This window comes from Lagopus muta, chromosome W (assembly GCF_023343835.1).
Source record: "Lagopus muta isolate bLagMut1 chromosome W, bLagMut1 primary, whole genome shotgun sequence".
NCBI lineage: Eukaryota > Metazoa > Chordata > Aves > Galliformes > Phasianidae > Lagopus > Lagopus muta.
The window spans coordinates 3994431-4019262 of record NC_064471.1 but is presented as its reverse complement, the minus strand read 5'-3'; the positions used below and the strand labels follow the sequence as shown (position 1 = coordinate 4019262).

The following is a 24832-nucleotide window of genomic DNA, read 5'->3' as shown; positions in this document are numbered from 1 at the left end:
CTGCTCTCTTACATAAAGAGCAACTCCACATCCCCGCCTCGCCGGCCGATCTATATGGAGATCTGAGGCAATTTGATGGCTACAGAGTGATGATTGGTGGTTTTGGGGGACAGACTATTCCTGTCACCCAAACATGGTTAAAATAGGGGGTTGGGCGTCTCCCACCCCGGGAGTACAAGGTGTCTATTGCCCCAGTCCAAGAATACGTCCTGAGCATAGATATTCTATGGGGTCTGGCTCTCCAGACAACTGTGGGAGAGTTCAGACTTCGACAAAGATGTATCAGTATCCAGGCGGTGCAGGCAATATTAAGAGGCCATGCGAAACATGAGCCTGTTTGCCTGCCAAAACCGCGCCGCATTGCTAACGTTAGACAGTATAGACTCCCGGGTGGGCAAGATGAAATATCGAGAACGGTGCAGGAATTAGAAAAAGTAGGCATTATAAGACCTGCACACAGCCCGTATAACTCCCCCATATGGCCAGTGCGAAAGTCGGATGGCACATGGAGGATGACAGTAGATTACAGAGAATTAAATAAGGTCACGCCGCCTATTCATGCGGCCGTACCCAATATTGCCTCCCTAATGGACACATTGAGTAGGGAGAGAAAAACCTATCATTGTGTCCTAGATCTAGCAAATGCATTCTTCAGTATCCCAATTGCTGAGGAATCGCAAGATCAGTTTGCATTTACGTGGGGAGGCAGGCAGTGGACCTTTCAGGTCCTGCCACAGGGGTGCGTGCATTCACCAACGTATTGTCACAATCTAGTGGCGCGTGACCTGGCTGATTGGACAAAACCTGATGATGTTAACCTATATCATTATATTGATGATCTCCTGTTGACGTCCGACTCACTGGAGGCAGTAGGACAGGCAGCAGATTCATTAACTGCCTATTTACAACACAGGGCATGGGCTATAAATCCCCAAAAGGTGCAAGGTCCAGGCCTGTCCGTAAAATTCCTGGGGGTGGTTTGGTCAGGAAAGACCACAGTGCTACCCAGTGCTGTTATAGATAAGGTTCAGGCGTTCCCAGTCCCTACAACATCAAAGCAGCTGCAAGAGTTTCTAGGTATATTGGGTTATTGGCGTTCCTTTATACCTCACCTAGCGCAGCTGCTAAGGCCACTATACAGACTCACAAAAAAGGGGCAGCTATGGGACTGGGGGAAAACCGAACCGGATGCTTTCCAACAAGCAAAACTGGCAGTTAAAGAAGCTCAGGCACTGGGTATATTTGATCCTACCCTGCCAGCTGAGTTGGATGTTCATGTTACTCAAAAAAGCTTCGGTTGGGGCCTGTGGCAACGCCAGAGCTCTGTTCGGACCCCCATTGGTTTCTGGTCTCAGGTTTGGCACGGTGAGGAAGAAAGATACAGTATGATTGAAAAGCAGTTATTGGCTGCCTATTCGGCATTACAGGCAGTAGAGCCAATAACTCAAACAGCTGCAGTTATAGTCAAGACCACTCTGCCAATTCAGGGGTGGGTGAAGGATCTGACCCACCTTCCTAAGACAGGGGTGGCCCAAGCACAAACAGTGGCGCGATGGGTCGCCTATCTCAGCCAAAGGAGCAGTCTGTCTTCATCACCCTTGAAAGAAGAACTCCAGAAGATCCTAGGCCCAGTTACGTATCACAGTGATGCACCAAAAGAAATACTGGTCGCTGCACCAGAGAAGAGTCCCGTTCAGGAGGGAAAATATCCTTTCCCTGAAGATGCCTGGTACACAGATGGGTCCAGCAAGGGAAACCCGAGCAAGTGGAGATCAATAGCATACCATCCTTCCACTGAGACAATCTGGTTCGATGAGGGGGATGGTCAGAGCAGCCAATGGGCAGAACTGCGAGCCGTGTGGATGGTTATAACCAAGGAACCCGGTGATGGTATCCTGAACATCTGCACAGATAGTTGGGCTGTGTACCGGGGGCTCACTCTTTGGATTGCACAGTGGGCCACCCAGGAATGGACTATCCACGCCCGACCGATCTGGGGCAAAGACATGTGGTTAGATATATGGAATACGGTCAAACACAGGACTGTACGTGTCTACCATGTTTCTGGTCATCAGCCCCTACAGTCACCGGGTGTATAACCAAGATGTTATAATTGCAATATAATCAAAAGAGTAAGGCAAAGCAAACAAGGATCACAAAAGAGAATAAGTGGAAGAGCTTACCCTTGGGTTGAGCTCACTAGAAGATACCAAAGAGGAGGATCTCCAGAAGAGATCCTTCCCCTCTGGTAGCCAGCTCCTAAATAGGTCCAGGAGGGGTGCAGCCTGGCTCCACCCCTTCCGGTAGCACAGGTGAATTGCCTTCACCTGTGCTCCTCTGGCTGACTCATGGCTCACCTCAGGTGATCAATCAGAGGTTCAGGCCGTGACTCAGCAGTTCCCATACACCGGGAAACGATGAAGCCGACACACTGGCCCGAGTTCGGTGGATCGAGAATTCACCATCTGAGAACATCGCCCGCTGGTTACATCAGAAGCTACGGCATGCGGGACAAAAGACAATGTGGGCAGCTGCTAAAGCGTGGGGACTGCCCATACAACTATCTGATAGCATCCAGGCATGCCAGCATTGTGACGCTTGCTCCAAGATGAGACTGAGATTGTTGCCCGAAACAACAGCCCATCTTGCTAGGGGACACAATCCTCTCCAGTGATGGCAGGTCAATTACATCGGGCTCGTTCCGAGGGGGCAAGATACGCCCTGACCTGTGTCGACACTGCAAGTGGGCTACTGCAGGCCTATCCAGTACCCAAAGCAAACCAGGCATATACCATCAAGGCACTTGCTAAACTGATATCTGCCTCCGGGACACCTCAAGTCATCGAGAGCGACCAAGGGACTCAGTTTACTGGTGCAACGGTACAGCGCTGGGCAGAAGAAAATAACATCGAATGGCGATTCCACCTGCCATATAATCCAACGGGGGCAGGCCTCATCGAACGTTATAATGGTATTCTTAAGGCTGCCCTGACGACAGACTCCCAGTCCTTGCAGGGGTGGACAGAAAGACTGTATGAAACCCTGTGGGACCTGAATGAAAGACCTCGAGACGGCAGACCCAGTGCCCTGAGAATGTTGCAGACGACATGGGCCACCCTGCTTATGATCCAAATTACGGGCACTGATCATCAGGTAAGACCCCAGATTGGTAACAAAAATAATCTTCTGCTCCCTGCTCCTGAGAATTTAGAGCCGGGTACCCATAAAATGGCCCTGGAAGGTGCAGGTAGGACCCAAGTGGTGTGGCCTACTTGCACCTTGGGGGAGACTATTGGAGGTGGGAGGCTCAGTAGTCCCTCCAGTAATAGGTACATGGCCTACTGATATTGTGGTCAACACTCCGATCTTTATTGCTAAAGGGACCCCCATCGTGTCCCTGTGGCAGATCAGGACAGCCCCTTTGGTGCCTGATATCATTATGCAGCCACAGATATCCGGCCAGAAGATGTGGTACAGCCGGCCAGGACGTGCCCCAGTACAAGCGGAAGTGTTGACCCAGGATAGAAATACGGCCTGTATCTTGTACCAGGAGGGGAAGGTCTGCTCTCCAGGGCCTGTGAAACATCTGTATTACTCCCTGTGAGTCTGTGAGCCTTCAGGACCACCGGAAGGAACAAAATGCCATCAAGCGTTCCAGTGTTGCTGTCAGATCACGTACAACACCCGGTGATGGTCTGCATGGGACTGATGGAACATAGAACGGACCTGCACCTCAGGACCTCATGCCTCCAGTCACATCATCGAGCACTGGCCCATAGAAGAATATGGACATCTACTGATCATCACTCGTCTTGAATTGTGCCAACACACGTCGCGATAAAATTGTATAAGCGTCGCGATATACCGGATCTCTGTATTGGAGAATGCTTACCCTTTTGTTAACCTGATTATTGGTTCATGCTGTGAAGGGGTGGAGTGTATGGGAACTGCTGAGTCAGGGCCTGAACCTCTGATTGATCACCTGAGGCGAGCCATGAGTCAGCCAGAGGAGCACAGGTGAAGGGAATTCACTTGTGCTGCTGGAAGGGGTGGATTCTTCTGGAGATCACTTCTCTTGGTGTTTTTTGGTGAGCTCAGTCGAAGGTTAAGCTCTTCCACCTATTCTCTTTTTGTGATCGTTGTCTACTTTGTTTAACTCTCTTGATTGTGTTGTGATCATAACATCTTGTTATCTATTGAATATACATATAACCTACGCCCTCATTCTCTTTGCTCACTAACACAGAGAGCAGAGTGGGTATTTTGCGAAGTAAGAGATAGGCTATAGCTTCATTCTGACATTTTCATCCTCCATCCACAATTTTTTTTAAGTCTTTATAAAGCACAAAATTTAGGCTTTGTCTAACATTCTGTCATGGTTTTGTGATTTTTGGTTTTTGGTTTTCCACATCATAACATCATGTGGGGCACTGGGATTTTAACTGTCGATGCTCAAGTGCTGGGTACTTGCCCAGAAGAGAAGAACTACATTCCCCAGGGGACTTTGCGGTCAGGGAGAGGAAATTTAACTCCTGGCAAGGTCACCTGATGCGCTCTTTCTCGCCTGCCCTTCCTCGTGGGCGCTGCTCCCATCTCCCTGCTACTCAACTGGATTGCGCATCTCACCTCAGCGTTGTGGTGAGGCCTATCCACCCTTTTGGACATTCTCTCTCTCGTTATATTTGATTTATTAGCTTCAGTTCTGATTATATTGTATTATAGTGTGTTATCTTGCATTCAGATAATATACTTTGTTGATTAGTTTGTTTCTCCTCAGATCGGTGCTGCTTTTTTTAATTATTTTGGGGTCCCCTGTTTCCTTTTTTTCTGGAGGTGTGGATCTGTGGATCCCTCTGCCCCGCTCGTCATGGAACTGGGCTGAACCAGCCCTTAAACCGTTGACACATTCATAATAGCTCAACTATCTACCCACTAAGCACAATTTAATAGCACCATTAAAGAGAGGGAGACATTTTCCATCTTATCCTTTACATTACTGTTGTGGTTTGGTGATGTTTTGTTGTCAGTATTCCACATCAGAGCATCATGTGGACCAGTGGCAGTTAAAGAGTTAATGTTCTGATCCTGTTTACTGCCTTTTATTGGCATTTTGAGTATCCTGATGGGAGGGGAGGAGTGGCATCCCCAGAGGACCTGGTGAGAAGGGGAAGTGAGGTGGAGCTCTGGAGGACCCCAGCCTCTCTTTCCCACCCCGGCTCAGCCATCTCAGCTCACTGCAGAGAAATGCACGTGCTTTCCCTCGCACGATCATGGTTTGACTCGTACTTTGGGTATTCTTGTCTCTTGTTTTGTTTGATTTAGTCAAATTCAGTAAATTACCTTTTCTCCTCAGATCGTTGCCTTTGTGTTTTTTCTTTGTTAAAACTATCTGCTAGCTCTCTGTCCTTCCCCCTCTCCCGGAGCAGGTGGTCCAGGGCGGCCGGGTCATCTGGCAAACTGTTAGTCCCCTTTCCTTTTTTTTTCCTTCTCTCCTTTGTCCTTTTTTTTCCCCCAAAGCTTGTGCCCCCCGTCACGAACTTATATCTAGAGATAACCCCGTGACAATTATTGGAGGAGAATGCGGGCAACTATGGGTCTTCACTTCATCTTAAGAGCACTATACAGAGGACTAAGGACCCTTATGTTCTTTGGAACATATTGGTTCCTTTTTAAGCACCTCGTTCTGTGTCGGAGTTGCACATACCTATAGTCAGTTAAGGGTGCTGATGGAGATACCTGCCTGGTTCCTATACATCCTGGCTAATTTAACAGACAATATGAATATGATGTTTGGACTGTTTTTCAGGTGTTCTTCCCAGTTCCTTATGCATGTTCAGGGTGCCAGCTTAGGTACTGTGCTATCAATCTCTCTGCATGTACTCTCTGCAATAGTAATTTACATTATGTGGAAGAAGCTTTCCCCAAAACCAGAGAATGTGGAGTGGCAGGGAATATGGAAAGGTTTAGGAAAGAAATTAGAAGTGTGGGGACCCCCGGTATCCTGGGATTTTACTCTTGAACACCTGTGGGACCCTGAGGAACTAAGCAAGCATTTGGATAAGGGATGGTGCAGCTCAGAAAGATCTGAGGAGAAACAGCTTATTTGGGTCTTGGCTTGTGCTTATTGAGCTCTATATAATACTCTCTCTCTCTCTCTCTCTCTCTCTCTCTCTCTCTCTATATATATATATATATATATATATAAAATACCTGGAGAAGAGGAGGCTCAGGGGAGACCTCATTGCTCTCTATAACTTCCTGAAGGGAGGTTGAAGCGAGCTGGGGGTTGGCCTGTTTTCTCTCGTGTCATTAGTGATAGGATCAGAGGGAATGGTTTCAAGCTACGGCAGGGGAGATTCAGGCTGGACATGAGGAAGTATTACTTTTCAGAAAGGGTGGTCAGGCACTGGAATGGACTGCCCAGGGAGGTGGTGGAGTCACCGGCGCTGGGGGTGTTCAAGGAAAAATGGATGTTGTGTTGAGAGACATGGTTTACTGGGAGCTATTGGGAATAGGTGAACGGTTGGACTGGATGATCTTTTAGGTCTTTTCCAACCTTGGTGATTCTATGATTCTATTCTGGAGGGAGAGTTTCCAAACCAAGATCCGAACTAAAAGGGGAAACCTCAAAGTCAATCTTGATTAATCGCAGGAGGGACCAGTATCAATGTCAGTTACCCCTGTGGAAGGCCAGAAATGGAAACGGGTGTCCACATGTTTAGATTGGAAAGAAGAAGAAGCGGAGGAAATAGAGGAAGATCCAGGTGAGGGGCCCTCCTCAGAACCATCACCACCAAGAAAGGCAACCGAGAAAAGTAAGAGACATAGAGAGGAGAGTGATGAGGAGGGAATCACTGTTACCACTATTTGTTGATTCCTGAAAATGACTGAAATCCAAGGCATAAAAAAGGAGTTTACGCGACACCTGAGTGAGACTGTTGTCTCCTGGTTGTTTCAGTGTTGGGACAATGGGGCTGGTAGCGTGTCCCTAAATAGTAATGAAGCCCGCCAGCTAGGATACATCGCCCAAGACTCAGCTATTGACAGAAGGATTAGTAGATGTCTGGACAGTCACCACCCTCTGGGAATGAATGTTATTAGCTGTGAAGGAAAGATATCCCTTCAGAGTTGAGCTGGAGCCTGAGATGAAAAGCTGGAATGCTGTTGAGAAAGGCATCCAATATTTGAGAGAAACAGCCATAGTGGAAATGCTGTATGATCCTGAGTTTGTTTTTAACGATCCACAACAGGACCATGATCCCGAGAGAGCGGCAAGTACACCTGAAATATGGCAGAAGCTCACGAGAACAGCACCGGAAAGGTAAGCCAGTTCATTGTTTGAAACGACCAATAGATATGAAGACTTAGGCAGAAGACCCCCAATTTTTGAACTGATTCTTGCACTTCAAAGATAGGAACAAATATTACAACCATCCCATGCTTCCAAATCAGCCATCTGCCAAATGGCAGAAAGAGCAGATAGAATGGAGAAGAGCCAGGATGGCATGCAGGAGGAATTGTCCCTAGTGATCAATCGTGATGAACCTGTGGCAGTATCAGAAACACCCAATGAAGACCAGGATGATCAAAGGAACCTGCTGAAGCAGCTGGTTGAACTGATTAAAGTCTCAGCTATCAAACACAGATGCCCCCCTACTTGAGCAAAGGACCACAGTAAATTTGTCTTGCATTGCCCTGTGGAACTACTTACGTGACCATGGAGAGGATATGAAGAAGTGGCACGACACACCCACTCCTGCACTGCGAGCACAGGTGAGAGAATTACAAAGCAGATCAATCACCACTGAAGTTGCTCCCGTTACTGCAGGTAACAAATAGAGGGGCCTTGCCTTTAGCCAGGGGCAGGAAAGGGATAATAGAGTGTATTGGACTGTGTGGATTCGATGGCCTGGCACATCAGATACACAGGAATATAAGGCACTGGTGGACACCGGTGCCCAGTGCACTCTGATGCCCTAGAGTTATAAAGGGACAGAACTGAATTATATTTCCAGAGTGACTGGGGGCTCTTGGGAATTGTCTGTGTTGGAGGCGGAAATCAACCTCACTGGAAAAAACTGGCATAAGCATCCTATAGTAACTGGACAGGGGGTTCCATGCATGCTTGGTATAGATTATCTTAGAAGGGGGCATTTCAAGGATCCCAATGGATACTGATGGGCCTTTGGAATAGCTGCTGTAGACACAGACAACATTAAGCAGCTGTCTGTTTTGCCTGGCCTGTCAGAAGATTCATTGGTTGTGGGGTTGCTATGAGTAAGAGAGCAACAGGTACCGATTGCTACAAAAACAGTGCACAGGCATCAGTAACTCACCAACAGGGATTCCTTGCTCCCCATTCATAAGCTGATTTGTCAACTTCTAGTTGAGTCAGGGAGTGATCAGCAAAACTCACTCGCCTTTTAACAGCCCCATATGGCCAGTGCGTAAAGCCAGTGGAGAATGGAGGCTGACGGTGGACTACCGTGGCCTGAATGAAGTCACACCCCCACTGAGTGCAGCTGTGCCAGATATGTTAGAACTCCAATACGAACTGGAGTCAAAAGCAGCCAAATGCTACGCCACTATTGACATTGCCAATGCATTCTTCTCCATTCCTTTGGCCACAGAATGCAGGCCACAGTTTGCTTTTACTTGGAGGGGTGTTCAGTACACATGAAACCGTTTGCCCCAGGGGTGGAAACACAGCCCGACCATTTGCCATGGGTTGATCCAAACTGTATTGGAACAGGGCAGTGCTCCTGAGCACCTGCAGTACATTGATGTCATCATTGTGTGGGGCAATACAGCAGAAGTCTTCACAAAAGGAGAGCAAATAATTCAATTTTTTTTGCGTGGTGGTTTTGCTATTTGTATGGGAACTGCTGAGTCACGGCCTGAACCTCTGATTGATCACCTGAGGTGAGCCATGAGTCAGCCAGAGGAGCACAGGTAAAGGCAATTCACCTGTGCTGCCGGAAGTGGTGGAGCCAGGCTCCACCCCTCCTGGACCTATTTAAGAGCTGGCTACCAGAGGGGAAGGATCTCTTCTGGAGATCCTCCTCTTTGATATCTTCTAGTGAGCTCAACCCAAGGGTAAGCTCTTCCACTTATTCTCTTTTGTGATCCTTGTTTGCTTTGCCTCACTCTTTTGATTATATTGCAATTATAACATCTTGGTTATACACTTGGCGAGCCAGGCAGGCTGATTATACTGAAATTAACATGTCTTTCCTGTGGAACTTCTATAAATGGGTCAAGGGGGAGAACAATACTCCCCTAGAGAAAATGATTCCAGGGCAGATCCCAGGATTTGAGGGATCGCCCTATTACGAGTTAGCTGCCATCATTGAAAAATGGGGTCCCTTACGTGTTATGGGCAATCTCTCCCCATATCGCATGGCAGACTATTTTCAAGGACTTGGCAAGGACATTCTCATTACCAAAGAAAGACAATTGGCTGCCTCCATGGTGGCATGGCCACTATTAACCGCTTTAAATCATGCGGACTCAAGAAATAATACTTTAGAAACCGAAAATCAGCTTTTGAAAGATCGCATTGAAAAGTTGGAGCACGAACTTGGCGTTTTAACGGGGAAGAAGCCAATTCTACATCTTCCTGTAAGCCAAATTCGTAATATTTCAATAAATGATGACCAGGCTCCTGAATCAACAGACTTCGTTGATCAGGACAACAAGAAATCCAAATCATACCTTGAATGTCCAATTCAAACTGATCCATTGGAGGTCCGTCCTGTGATAACCCAAAAAACAAAAAAAGTACAGGACAGACCAGCAGGGGTGCCACCTGATCAATGGCCCCCTGCCCAGACTCATTTACATGTGACAGCTCGGCCATACACGGCGACAGAATTAATGGACTTAGTACAACGATTTCGGCAGAAGCCCAGAGAAAGTGTGCCGGCTTGGTTATTGAGACTGTGGGATTCTGGGGCAGAAAGTGTCGTGGTGAATGGCCCAGAAATATCTAAGTTGGCCACCATGACTGTCCATCCTGCTCTTAGGCAAAGGTTATACGTGGGCAATCAATATCGTGATGAAAACCATTCCATATTAGAATGGTTAATGGCGGCCTGCCGTATGGTATGGCCGAATAAATCAGACATACCGTTACATACAGGTATGTGGTCCTCCATGGAGGACCTTCAGAACTATATCCGTGAACTGGGTGTAAGAGAGGCCATCTATGAAGATACATTTGATGGCCCTGATATGGTTAAATTTTCAGCAGGGATGAGAGATTTAATTCTACAACAAGCTCCCTCCCATCTGTACGGTACCTTAGTTTCAATATTAAATCCCCTTGTAGCATCAGAAGCCGTAGTCCAGCAGGTTGCCCAGTTAGTTGCCGATTTGGGAGAAACAGAACGCCTGCGGACTAGGCGCAATATTCGGTTTTTGGAGGAAGCAGAGGTCCTGCCGGTAAATAAAACCAGAATGCCGGCTACTCGAGCTCCTCGATCGGGACCCATAAGGGTATCCCGAAAACAAATGTTTAATGATTTAATTCGGGCTGGGGTCCAATTTGCTAAGATCGACCGCCAACCCAATCACGTCCTTCTCCAGCTCTGGAGACAACTAAAGGACAATCAAAAATTCCAGAGCTACCCTAAGAAATCCAGGGTAAGAGCTATAGAAAGGGTTCCAACAACAACATGGAACCTAGAAGATTTTATTGTTCCAAACAGGAAAAAGAAGCCACCTCAGGTGTCTCGGGCCACAATGCCTGAGCCATCAGAAGCAAAAGAACTGGCCCTAGCACAATTCATGCACTGACAAGGGGTGTTAGTCCCCGTAGGGCCTCCAGATGGGACCGGAGGCCCTATGTAGAATTAACGATTTATTGGTCCCGAAAAAATATTCAGAGAGTGATGGCACTAGTAGATACTGGAGCAGAAACATCAATTATCTATGGAGATCCGGAAAAATTTCATGGCGACAGAGTGATGATTGGTGGTTTTGGGGGACAGACTATTCCTGTCACCCAAACATGGTTAAAATTGGGGGTTGGGCGTCTCCCACCCCGGGAGTACAAGGTGTCTATTGCCCCAGTCCAAGAATACATCCTGGGCATAGACATTCTATGGGGTCTGGCTCTCCAAACAACTGTGGGAGAGTTCAGACTTCGACAAAGATGTATCAGTATCCGGGCGGTGCAGGCAATATTAAGAGGCCATGCGAAACATGAGCCTGCTTGCCTGCCGAAACCGCGCCGGATTACTAACGTTAGACAGTATAGACTCCCGGGTGGGCAAGATGAAATATCGAGAACGGTGCAGGAATTAGAAAAAGTGGGCATTATAAGACCTGCACACAGCCCGTATAACTCCCCCATATGGCCGGTGCGAAAGTCGGATGGCACATGGAGGATGACAGTAGATTACAGAGAATTAAATAAGGTCACGCCGCCTATTCATGCGGCCGTACCCAATATTGCTTCCCTAATGGACACATTGAGTAGGGAGAGAAAAACCTATCATTGTGTCCTAGATCTAGCAAATGCATTCTTCAGTATCCCAATTGCTGAGGAATCGCAAGATCAGTTTGCGTTTACGTGGGGAGGCAGGCAGTGGACCTTTCAGGTCCTGCCACAGGGGTACGTGCATTCACCAACGTATTGTCACAATTTAGTGGCGCGTGACCTGGCTGACTGGAGAAAACCTGATGATGTTAACCTATATCATTATATTGATGATCTCCTGTTGACATCCGACTAACTGGAGGTAGTAGGACAGGCAGCTGATTCATTAACTGCCTATTTGCAACAAAGGGGATGGGCTATAAATCCCCAAAAGGTGCAAGGTCCAGGCCTGTCCGTAAAATTCCTGGGGGTGGTTTGGTCAGGAAAGACCAAAGTGCTACCCAGTGCTGTTATAGATAAGGTTCAGGCATTCCCAGTCCCTACAACATCAAAGCAGCTGCAAGAGTTTCTAGGTATATTGGGTTATTGGCGTTCCTTTATACTTCACCTAGCGCAGCTGCTAAGGCCACTATACAGACTCACAAAAAAGGGGCAGCTATGGGACTGGGGGAAAACCGAACAGGATGCTTTCCAACAAGCAAAACTGGCAGTTAAACAAGCTCAGGCATTGGGTATATTCGATCCTACCCTCCCAGCCGAGTTGGACGTTCATGTTACTCAAGACGGCTTCGGTTGGGGCCTGTGGCAGCGCCAGAGTTCTGTTCGGACCCCCATTGGTTTCTGGTCTCAGGTTTGGCACGGAGCAGAAGAAAGATACAGTATGATTGAAAAACAGTTATTGGCTGCCTATTCGGCATTACAGGCAGTAGAGCCAATAACTCAGACAGCTGCAGTTATAGTTAAGACCACTCTGCCAATTCAGGGGTGGGTGAAGGATCTGACCCACCTTCCTAAGACAGGGGTGGCCCAAGCACAAACAGTGGCACGATGGGTCGCCTATCTCAGCCAAAGGAGCAGTCTGTCTTCATCCCCCTTGAAAGAAGAACTTCAGAAGATCCTAGGCCCAGTTACGTATCACAGTGATGCACCAAAAGAAATACTGGTCGCTCCACCAGAGAAGAGTCCCGTTCAGGAGGGAAAATATCCTATCCCTGAAGATGCCTGGTACACAGATGGGTCCAGCAAGGGCAACCCGAGCAAGTGGAGAGCAATAGCATACCATCCTTCCACCGAGACAATCTGGTTCGATGAGGGGGATGGTCAGAGCAGCCAATGGGCAGAACTGCGAGCCGTGTGGATGGTTATAACCAAGGAACCCGGTGATGGTATCCTGAACATCTGCACAGATAGTTGGGCTGTGTACCGGGGGCTCACTCTCTGGATTGCACAGTGGGCCACCCAGGAATGGACTATCCACGCCCGACCGATCTGGGGCAAAGACATGTGGTTAGATATATGGAATACGGTCAAACACAGGACTGTACGTGTCTACCATGTTTCTGGTCATCAGCCCCTACAGTCACCGGGAAACGATGAAGCCGACACATTGGCCCGAGTTCGATGGATTGAGAATTCACCATCTGAGAACATCGCCCGCTGGTTACATCAGAAGCTACGGCATGCTGGACAAAAGACAATGTGGGCAGCTGCTAAAGCATGGGGACTGCCCATACAACTATCTGATATCGTCCAGGCATGCCAGGATTGCGACGCTTGCTCCAAGATGAGACCGAGATCGTTGCCTGAAACAACAGCCCATCTTGCTAGGGGACACAATCCTCTCCAGCGATGGCAGGTCGATTACATTGGGCCCCTTCCTCGTTCCGAAGGGGCAAGATATGCCCTGACCTGTGTCGACACTGCAAGTGGGCTACTGCAGGCCTATCCAGTACCGAAAGCAAACCAGGCATATACCATCAAGGCACTCACTAAACTGATGTCTGCCTACGGGACACCTCAAGTCATCGAGAGCGACCAAGGGACTCATTTTACTGGTGCAACGATACAGCGCTGGGCAGAAGAAAATAACATCGAATGGCGATTCCACCTGCCATATAATCCAACAGGGGCAGGCCTCATCGAACGTTATAATGGTATTCTTAAGGCTGCCCTGAAGACAGACTCCCAGTCCTTGCAGGGGTGGACAAAAAGACTGTATGAAACCCTGCGGGACCTGAATGAAAGACCTCGAGATGGCAGACCCAGTGCCCTGAGAATGTTGCAGACGACATGGGCCACCCCGCTTAGGATCCAAATTACGGGCACTGATCATCAGGTAAGACCCCAAATTGGTAATGAAAATAATCTTCTGCTCCCTGCCCCTGAAAACTTAGAGCCAGGTACCCATAAAATAAAATGGCCCTGGAAGGTGCAGGTAGGACCCAAGTGGTGTGGCCTACTTGCACCTTGGGGGAGACTATTGGAGGTGGGAGGCTCAGTAGTCCCTCCAGTAATAGGTACATGGCCTACTGATATTATGGTCAACACTCCGATCTTTATTGCTAAAGGGACCCCCATCATGTCCCTATGGCAGATCAGGACACCTCCTTTGGTGCCTGATATCGTTATGCAGCCACAGATATCCGGCCAGAAGGTGTGGTACAGGCGGCCAGGACGTGCCCCAGTACAAGTGGAAGTGTTGACCCAAGACAGAAATACGGCCTGTATCTTGCCCTGGAGAGCAGACCTTCCCCTCCTGGTACCTGTAAAACATCTGTATTACTCCCCGTGAGTCTGTGAGCCTTCAGGACCACCGGAAGGAACAAAATGCCATCAAGCGTTCCAGTGTTGCTGTCAGATCACGTACAACACCCGGTGATGGTCTGCATGGGACTGATGGAACATAGAATGGACTTGCACCTCAGGACTTCATACCTCCAGGCACATCATCGAGCACTGGCCCATAGAAGAATATGGACATCCACTAATCATCACTTGTCTTGAACTGTACCAACATACGTCGCGATAAAATTGTATAAGCGTCGCGATATAGCGGATCTCTGTATTAGGGAAAGCTTACCCTTTTGTTAACCTGATCATTGGTTCACGCCGTGAAGGGGTGGAGTGTATGGGAACTGCTGAGTCAGGGCCTGAACCTCTGATTAATCACCTGAGGTGAGCCATGAGTCAGCCAGAGGAGCACAGGTGAAGGCAATTCACCTGTGCTGCCGGAAGGGGGGGAGACAGGCTCCACCCCTCCTGGACCTATTTAAGAGCTGGCTACCAGAGGGGAAGGATCTCTTCTGGAGATCCTCCTCTTTGATATCTTCTAGTGAGCTCAACCCAAGGGTAAGCTCTTCTACTTATTCTCTTTTGTGATCCTTGTTTGCTTTGCCTCGCTCTTTTGATTATATTGCAATTATAACATCTTGGTTATACACTATTAAGCTAAACAAAGTGAAGGTACCTGCCCAGGAGATTCATTTCCTAGGAGTAAAATGGCAAGATAGGTGTTGTCACATCCCAGGAGATGTGATTGACAAAATCACCGCTATGTCTCCACCCACTAGCAAGAGAGACAGTCTTTTCTGGATGTAGTGGGCTTTTGGAGGATGTACGTCCCAAACTACAGCCTCATAGTTAGCCCCCTCTATCAGGTGACTGAACAGCAGCAGGCTGTTGTACAGATTAAATAGATAGCCAGTGCTGTGGCCCTAGGGCCAGTATGGATGGGACAGGATGTAACTAACATCCTCTACACTGCTGCTACAGAGAAAGGTCCCATTTGGAATCTGTGGCAAAGAGCCTCAGGAGAGACCCGAGGCTGATCCCTGGGATTTTGGAGTAGAGCATACAGGGGGTTGGAAGAGGGCTACACTCCAACTGAAATGGAGATCTTAGCCGCATATGAGAATTCTGCTTCTGAAGTAATTGGCACTGAAACACAGCTCCTTCTGGCACCTCGACTGCCAGTGCTAAACTGGATGTTTAAAGGTAAGGTTCCCTCTACCCATCATGCTACTGATGCCACTTGGAGTAAGTGGACTGCACTGGTTAATCAACAATTACTGTCATGGTTTTATGATTTTTGTTATTGGTATTCCACATCATAGCATCATGTAGTACATTGGAAGTTAATGAGTTAATGCTCCAGTTCCATGGATCATCGATAGTTGCAAGTACCTGGTTCTCAGAAGAGAAGAACTACAAATTCCAGAAGAATTCACTATTCCATTTCCCTTTTGCATTCAAAGGAAAAGATAAAACTCCTTGTGAGTCACAAGATGCCCCTTTTTGCAGAAAAGCTTGTCTTGACTGTGTGTGCTCCCTAGCCATCTCACCTTCAGTAAGGCCTTCAGTTTTGGCTGCTTTCTCTCTCATTTTATTTGATTTATTAGCTTCAGTTCCAATTCTATTTTATTATATTATCTCACATTCCAGTATCATATTCAATAAATTAGTTTTCTCCCTTAGCTTGTTGCTGCTGTTTTCTATTTCAAAACATAGAATTCATAGAATCACTGAGGTTGGAAAAGACTTCCAAGATTATCCCGTCTAACCATCCACCTATCACCAATAGTTCTCTCAAACCTCATCCCTCAACAGAATGTCTAAACATTACTTGAACACCTCCAGAGTTGATGACATCACCACCTCCCTAGACAGGCCATTCCAGCACCTGGTCACTCTTTTGGAAAAGTAGTTGTAGTAGAATTCCTGGGTCACAGCCTGAACCAGTACATGAGCACACAAGTATCTGGAGCAGGGGGAACCTAGATCCACTCTTCCTCTCTCCCCATCTCAGCAGTGCTTCCAGGTACATGCATATGGGAACTGCTAAGTCATGGCCTGAACCTCTGATTGATCACCTGAGGCAAGCAATGAGTCAGTCAGAGGAGCACAGGTGAATTGCCTTCACCTGTGCTGCCGGAAGGGGTGGAGCCTGGCTCCACCTCTCCTAGACCCATTTAAGAGCTGGCTACCACTGGGGAAGGGTCTCTTTTGGAGATTGGCTCTGCTGGAGTTTTGTAAGTGAGTCCAGGATGGGGTACGCTTTGTATTTATTCTCGTTTTGTTGTCATTATCTACTTTGCCAAACTCTCTTGCTTAGTTTGTAATTATAGCATCTTAATATTCATTGATTATGCATATGTGTTTGCAGTCAGTATTTGTGTGTGGGTTCCCCCCTTTTCCTGTTTTCAGCACCAGTGTTACAATCAGAGAAGGCTGCATTCCTTAGCTCCCCCTTTTTCCAAACTATTGCTGGGACGGGTAAATTAATTCTTCTTTAATATCTTGTTCTACAGCATCTGTATCTTAAATAAAGGCTCTGTTATTGCCTGTTTCATTTACAGTAGCGCTTCCAACCTAAATCTCCCCTGGTGCAATTTGAGGCCATTTCCTCTAGTCCAATTTCTAGTTACAGGAGAGAAGAGAGTGCTATGGGAGACAGTGTCAAAGGCTTTGCTGAAGTCAAGGTAAACCACATCAACAGCCTTTCCCTCATCTACCAGGTGGGTCACAAGGTCATAGAAGGAGATCAGGTTGGTCAAGCAGGACCTGCCCTTCACAAACCCTTGTAGGCTAGGCCTGATTCCCTAGTTGTCCCACGCGTGCTGTGTGATCTCCCTCAGAATGATTTGCTCCATAACCTTCCCTAACATCAAGGTCAGGTTGGCAGGCCTGTAGTTTCTCTGATCCTCCTTACAACCCTTCTTGTAGATAGGAATCACACTGGTAAGTCTCCAGTCTTCTGGGGCATCTCCAGGTAACCAGTTACTCTGATAGTTAATGGAAAGCGGCTTAGCTATTGTCTCCACCAGTTCCCTCAGTACTCTTACATGGATCTCATCTGGCCCATGGACTTGTGGCAGTCCACGTGGAATAGTAGGTCTCTGTCTGTTTCCTCCTGAATTGTGGGGGGTTTAGTCTGCTCCCTGTCTGAGACTTCCAGGTCAGAGAGTAGAGTACCCTGAGGATAAATGGTCTGACTTTTAAAGACAGACGTAAAGAAAGCATTGAGAACCTCAGCCTTTTCCTTATCCTCAGTGGTCACGTTCCCAGCTGCATACAGGAGAGGATGGAGATTCTCCTTAGTCTTCCTCTTACTGTTAATATATTTGTAAATGAGCTTCTTGTTCCCTTTTACCCCAGTGGCCAAGTTGAGTTCAAGCTGGGCTTTTGCCTTTCTACTTTTCTCCCTGTGCATCCTAACAACTTCTTTGTACTCTCCCCGACTTTCCCGTCCCTTCTTCCACGGGAGGTAGATTCTCTTTTTCTCCTGGAGCCTCAGAAAAGCTCCCTGTTCATCCATGCTGGTCTTCTTCCCCACCTGCTCATTTTGTGGCTGAAGGGGATAGTTAGCTCCTGCGCCTTTAAGACTTCCTTCTTGAAGAGTGACCAGCCTTCCTGGACCCCTTTACGCTCCAAGACTGAATCCCAAGGGACCCTCCCTACTAGTCTCCTGAACAATTCAAAGTCCGCCCTCCAGAAGTCCAAGGTAGTAGTTTTGCTATGCTCTCTCCTGGCTCCAAGTATTGTCATGTTCACCCTGTTGAAGACAGCCCACAACCTCCACATCACCCACCAGACTTTCTCTGTTTGTGAACAGCAGGTCTAGCGGGGTGCCTCCCCTGGTTGGCTATCTCACCAGCTGCAGAAGGAAGTTAACTTCCATACACTCTAGAAACCTAGACTGTTTCTTCTGCGCTGTGTTGTATTCCCAGCATACATCAAGGAAGTTGAAGTCTCCCATGAGGATGAAGACAAGGGCTGGTGATCGCGCAACTTCTGCCAGCTGCTCATAGAACACCTCATCTGCCAGCTCCTGGGCAGGGATCCATTTTCCCCTTTGAGACAGGTGAGACCCATCAACAGACCTCAGGCCTGATACTGTGTAAACCACCTGTCGTGGTTTTATGATGTTTGGTTATCAGTATTCCACACCTTAACATCATGTAGTACACTGGGAGTTAAAGGGTTAATGCTCCAGGTCTGGGTACCTGTCCCAGAGAACTACTACTACATTCTCCAGAGGACTGTTCCGTGTTCTGTTATTTCCACTTGGGGAAAAGATAAAAGTCCTTCATAGGTCACCTGATGGCTCTTTTTTCAATCGCCTGGCTCATTTCTGTTGTGGGTGCCATCTCATCACAGCATTAGAGTAAGGCCTTCAGTTTTCAGACACTCTCATTTTATTTGATTTATTAGCAATTCTGATTATATTATACTGTATTATAGTGCGTTATCTTGCATTTCAATATCTTATTTAGTAAACTTGTTTCTCTTCATATCGTTGTTGCTGTTTTATTTTTACGTCCGTCTCTCTATCCTTTTCCCGGGGTGCAGGTCTGTTGGTCCCCCCCATCCTGCTAGTCACAGAACTGGGCCGAACCTGCCTGTAAACCGTTGACAACTGCCCCATTATCAAAGAACCTAGAATTCTTGCATTTACACCAGTCTCTCAGCCATGTCTTTATAAGATGGGTTTTCCTGTTCCTCTCACTGTCCTTCCCTGCCACTGAAGGAATAGAGGAAAATACTACCTGTATGCCTGCTCTATCAACTAATTGTTCCAGTTCCCTGAAATCATTTTTGGTAATCCTTAGGCTTCTGTCAGTGACCTCATTGCTGCCAGCCTGGACTATCATAGAATCACCAAGGCTGGAAAAGACTTCAAAGCTCATCCAGTCCAACCGTTCACCTATTCCCAATAGCTCCCAGTAAACCATGTCCCTCAACAGAACATCCAGTCTTTCCTTGAACACCCCCAGCGTCAGTGACTCCACCACCTCCCTGGGCAGTCCATTCCAGTGCCTGACCACCCTTTCTGAAAAGTAATACTTCCTGATATCCAGCCTGAATCTCCCCTGCCGTAGCTTGAAACCATTCCCTCTGGTCCTATCACTAATGACACGAGAGAAGAGGCCGACCCCCAGCTCACTACAACCTCCCTTCAGGAAGTTATAGAGAGCAATGAGGTCTCCCCTGAGCCTCCTCTTTTCCAGGCTGAACATTCCCAGCTCCTTCAGCCTTTCCTCATATGGCCTGCGTTCCAGACCCCTCACCAGCTTTGTTGCCCTCCTTTGAACACGTTCCAGGGCTTCAATGTCTTTCTTGCAGTGAGGGGCCCAAAACTGAGCACAATACTCAAGGTGTGGCCTCACTAGTGCTGAGTATAGGGGAACAATCGCCTCTCTGCTCCTGCTTGCAACACTGTTTCTGATGCAAGCCAGGCTGCTCTTGGCCACCTGGACACACTGTCAGCTCATGTTCAGCTGAGCATCAATCAATACCCCCAGGTCCATTTCCTCTACGCAGTCCTCTGGCCACACCACCCCAAGCTTGTAGCGTCACCTGGGGGTTGTTGTAGCCAAAGTGCAGGACCCAGCATTTGGCCTTGTTGAAACTCATTCCATTGGCTTCAGCCCAGCTCTCCAGCCTGTCCAGATCCCTCTGTATGGCCTCGCTACCCCCAGGCAGATCCACACTTCCAGCCAATTTGGTGTTATCTGCAAATTTACTGAGGGTGCACTTGATGCCCTTATCCAGGTCATCAATAAAGATATTGAAGAGGACAGGCTCCAGCACCGACCCCTGGGGAACACCACTCATGACCGGTCGCCAGCTGGATTTGACTCCATTCACAACCACTCTCTGTGCCTGGCCCTCCAGCCAGCTCCTTACCCAGCCAAGAGTGTATCCATCCAAGCCTCGGACTGCAAGCTTCTGCAGGAGAATACTGTGGGAGACAGTGTCAAAGGCTTTACTGAAGTCTAGGTAGACCACATCAATGGCCTTTCCCTCATCCACCAGTTGGGTCACTAGATCATAGAAGGAGATCAGGTTGGTCAAACAGGACCTGCCCTTCATGAACCCATACTGGCTAGGCCTGATCCCCCGGTCATCCCGCACATGCCACATGTGATAGTGACATAGAGACATAGGTCTCTGTTTCTTTCAGAATCACAGGAGGGTTAGTGTGCTCCCCAGCCAAGATTACCAGGTCAGAGAGAGGAGTGTCCTGAGGATAACTGGTCTGACTTTTAAAGACAGACGTAAAGAAGGCATTCAGAACCTCTGCCTTTTCCTTATCCTCAGTGGTCACATTCCCAGCCTCATCCAGCAAAGAGTGGATATTCTCCTTTGTCCTCCTCTTACTGTTAATGTATTTATAAAAGAGTTTCTTATTCCTTTTCACCCCAGCGGCAAGGTTAAATTCAAGCTGCGCTTTTACATTTCTGATTTCACCTCTGCACATCCTAACAACTTCCTTGTATTCATTCTGAGTGGCCTGTCCCTCTTTCCACAGGCGGTAGATTCTCTTTTTCTCCCGGAGCCTCAAGAATAGATATAGATCCCAGGATTTTAGGGCGATCCCTCTTATGAGTTAGCTGTTATCATTGAAAAATGGGGTCCCTTACACATTATGGGCAATATCTCCCCATATCGCATGGCGGACTATTTTCAAGGACTTGGCAAGGATATCCTCATTACTAAAGAAAGACAACTGACTGCCTCCATGGTGGCATGGCCATTATTAACTGCCTTAAATCATGCGGATATAAGAAATAACACTTTAGAAACTGAAAATCAGCTTTTGAAAGATCGCATTGAAAAGCTGGAGCACGAACTTGGTGTTTTAACAGGGAAGAAGCCAATTCTACATCTTCCTGTAGGCCCAATTCGTAATATTTCAATAAATGATGACCAGACTCCTGAATCAACAGACTTCGTTGATCAGGAGAACAAGAAATCCAAATCAGATCTTGAATGTCCAATTCTGACTGATCCACTGGAAGTCCGTCCTGTTGTAACCCAAAAAAAGAAAAAAAGTACAGGACAGACCGGCAGGGGTGCCGCCTGATCAATGGCCCCCTGCCCAGACTCATTTACACGTAACAGCTCGGCCATACACGACAACAGAATTAATGGACCTAGTACAATGATTTCAGCAGAAGCCTAGAGAAAGTGTGCCGGCTTGGTTATTGAGATTGTGGAATTCTGGGGCAGAAAGTGTCTTGGTGAATGGCCCTGAAATAGCCCAGTTGGCCACCATGACTGTCCATCCTGCTCTCAGACAGAGGTTATACGTAGGTAATCAATATCGTGATGAAAACCATTCCATACTGGAATGGTTAATGGCGGCCTGCCATATGGTATGGCCGAGTAAATCAGACAGACCGTTACATACAGGTATGTGGTCCTCCATGGAGGACCTTCAAAACTATATCCGTGAGCTGGGTGTAAGAGAGGCTATCTATGAAGATATATTTGATGGCCCTGATATGGTTAAATTTTCAACAGGGACGAGAGGTTTAATTTTACAGCAAGCTCCCTCCCATCTGTACGACACCCTAGTCTCCATATTAAATCCCCTTGTAGCGTCAGAAGCCATAGTCCAGCAGGCTGCCCAGTTAGTTGCTGACTTGGGAGAAACAGAACGCCTGCGGACTAGGAGCAATATTTGGCTATTGGAAGAAGCAGAGGTCCTGCTGGTAAGTAAAACCAAAATGCCGGCTACTCGAGCTCCTCCATCGGGACCCATAAGGGTATCCCAAAAACAAATGTTTAATGATTTAATTTGGGCTGGGGTCCAATTTGCTAAGATCGACCGCCAGCCCAACCATGTCCTTCTCCAGCTCTGGAGACAACTAAAGGCCAATCAGAAATTCCAGAGCTACCCTAAGAAATCAAGGGTAAGAGCTAAAGACAGGGTTCCAACAACAACATGGAACCTAGAAGATTTTATTATTCCAAATAGGAAAAAGAAGCAACCTCAGATGTCTCGGGCCACAATGCCTGAGCCATCGGAAGCAAAAGAATTGGCCCTAGCACAATTCATGGAGTGACAAGGGATGTTAATCTCCGTAGGGCCTCCAGACGGGACAGGAGGCCCTATGTAGAATTAACGATTTATTGGTCCCGAAAAAATATTCAGAGAGTTATGGCACTAGTAGACACAGGAGCAGAAACATCAATTATCTATGGAGATCCGGGAAAATTTGACGGCAACACAGTGATGATTGGTGGTTTTGGGGGACAGACTATTCCTGTCACCCAAACATGGTTAAAATTGGGGGTTGGGCGTCTCCCTCCCCGGGAGTACAAGGTGTCTATTGCCCCAGTCCAAGAATACATCCTGGGCATAGACATTCTATGGGGTCTGGCTCTCCAAACACCTGTGGGAGAGTTCAGACTTCGACGAAGATGTATCAGTATCCGGGCGGTGCAGGCAATATTAAGAGGCCATGCGAAACATGAGCCTGCTTGCCTGCCGAAACCGCGCCGGATTACTAATGTTAGACAGTATAGACTCCCGGGTGGGCAAGATGAAATATCGAGAACGGTGCAGGAATTAGAAAAAGTGGGTATTATAAGACCTGAACACAGCCCGTATAACTCCCCCATATGGCCAGTGAGGAAGTCGGATGGCACATGGAGGATGACAGTAAATTACAGAGAATTAAATAAGGTCACGCCGCCTATTCATGCGGCCGTACCCAATATTGCCTCCCTAATGGACACATTGAGTAGGGAGAGAAAAACCTATCATTGTGTCCTAGATCTAGCAAATGCATTCTTCAGTATCCCAATTGCTGAGGAATCGCAAGATCAGTGTGCGTTTACGTGGGGAGGCAGGCAGTGGACCTTTCAGGTCCTGCCACAGGGGTACATGCATTCACCAACGTATTGTCACAATCTAGTGGCGCGTAACCTGGTTGACTGGAAAAAACCTGATGATGTTAACCTATATCATTATATTGATGATCTCCTGTTGACATCCGACTCGCTGGAGGCAGTAGGACAGGCAGCAGATTCAATAACCGCCTATTTACAACAAAGGGCATGGGCTATAAATCCCCAAAAGGTGCAAGGTCCGGGCCTGTCCGTAAAATTCCTGGGGGTGGTTTGGTCAGGAAAGACCACAGTGCTACCCAGTGCTGTTATAGATAAGGTTCAGGCGTTCCCAGTCCCTACAACATCAAAGCAGCTGCAAGAGTTTCTAGGTATATTGGGTTATTGGCGTTCCTTTATACCTCACCTGGCGCAGCTGCTAAGGCCACTATACAGACTCACAAAAAAGGGGCAGCTATGGGACTGGGGGAAAACCGAACAGGATGCTTTCCAACAAGTAAAACTGGCAGTTAAACAAGCTCAGGCATTGGGTATATTTGATCCTACCCTGCCAGCTGAGTTGGACGTTCATGTTACTCAAGACAGCTTTGGTTAAGGCCTGTGGCAACGCCAGAGTTCTGTTCGGACCCCCATTGGTTTCTGGTCTCAGGTTTGGCACGGAGCAGAAGAAAGATACAGTATGATTGAAAAGCAGTTATTGGCTGCCTATTCAGCATTACAGGCAGTAGAGCCAATAACTCAAACAGCTGCAGTTATAGTCAAGACCACTCTGCCAATTCAGGGGTGGGTGAAGGATCTGACCCACCTTCCTAAGACAGGGGTGGCCCAAGCACAAACAGTGGCACGATGTGTCGCCTATCTCAGCCAAAGGAGCAGTCTGTCTTCATCACCCTTGAAAGAAGAACTCCAGAAGATCTTAGGCCCAGTTACGTATCACAGTGATGCACCAAAAGAAATACTGGTCGCTGCACCAGAGAAGAGTCCCGTTCAGGAGGGAAAATATCCTATCCCTGAAGATGCCTGGTACACAGATGGGTCCAGCAAGGGCAACCCGAGCAAGTGGAGATCAATAGCATACCATCCTTCCACTGAGACAATCTGGTTCGATGAGGGGGATGGTCAGAGCAGCCAATGGGCAGAACTGCGAGCCGTGTGGATGGTTATAACCAAGGAACCCGGTGATGGTATCCTGAGCATCTGCACAGATAGTTGGGCTGTGTACCGGGGGCTCACTCTTTGGATTGCACAGATGGGCCACCCAGGAATGGACTATCCATGCCTGACTGATCTGGGGCAAAGACATGTGGTTAGATATATGGAATACGGTCAAACACAGGACTGTACGTGTCTACCATGTTTCTGGTCATCAGCCCCTACAGTCACCGGGAAACGATGAAGCCGACACACTGGCCCGAGTTCGATGGATTGAGAATTTACCATCTGAGAACATCGCCCGCTGGTTACATCAGAAGCTACGGCATGCTGGACAAAAGACAATGTGGGCAGCTGCTAAAGCATGGGCACTGCCCATACAACTATCTGATATCGTCCAGGCATGCCAGGATTGCGATGCTTGCTCCAAGATGAGACTGAGATCGTTGCCCGAAACAACAGCCCATCTTGCTAGGGGACACAATCCTCTCCAGCGATGGCAGGTCGATTACATCGGGCCCCTTCCTCGTTCCGAAGGGGCAAGATACGCCCTGACTTGTGTTGACACTGCAAGTGGGCTATTGCAGGCCTATCCAGTCCCGAAAGCATACCAGGCATATAGCATCAAGGTACTCACTAAACTTATGTCTGCCTACGGGA

General features: G+C 47.8%; 2 protein-coding genes across 15 annotated transcripts in view; one reads left to right on the top strand and one right to left on the bottom strand.

The window, feature by feature from the left end:
* The window catches only part of LOC125686409 (ras GTPase-activating protein 1-like), a 259593-nt gene that overhangs the window by 110205 nt on the left and 124556 nt on the right, over window positions 1-24832 (bottom strand). The window lies entirely within an intron of this gene.
* The window catches only part of LOC125686414 (uncharacterized), a 45574-nt gene continuing 21254 nt past the window's right edge, over window positions 513-24832 (top strand). For both annotated transcript variants that reach the window (XM_048930375.1, XM_048930376.1), the window contains exons 1-2: window positions 513-1355; window positions 12234-13899. In XM_048930375.1, the coding sequence (XP_048786332.1) occupies window positions 513-1355; window positions 12234-13899 (2509 nt within the window). The remainder of the gene's footprint in view (window positions 1356-12233; window positions 13900-24832) is intronic.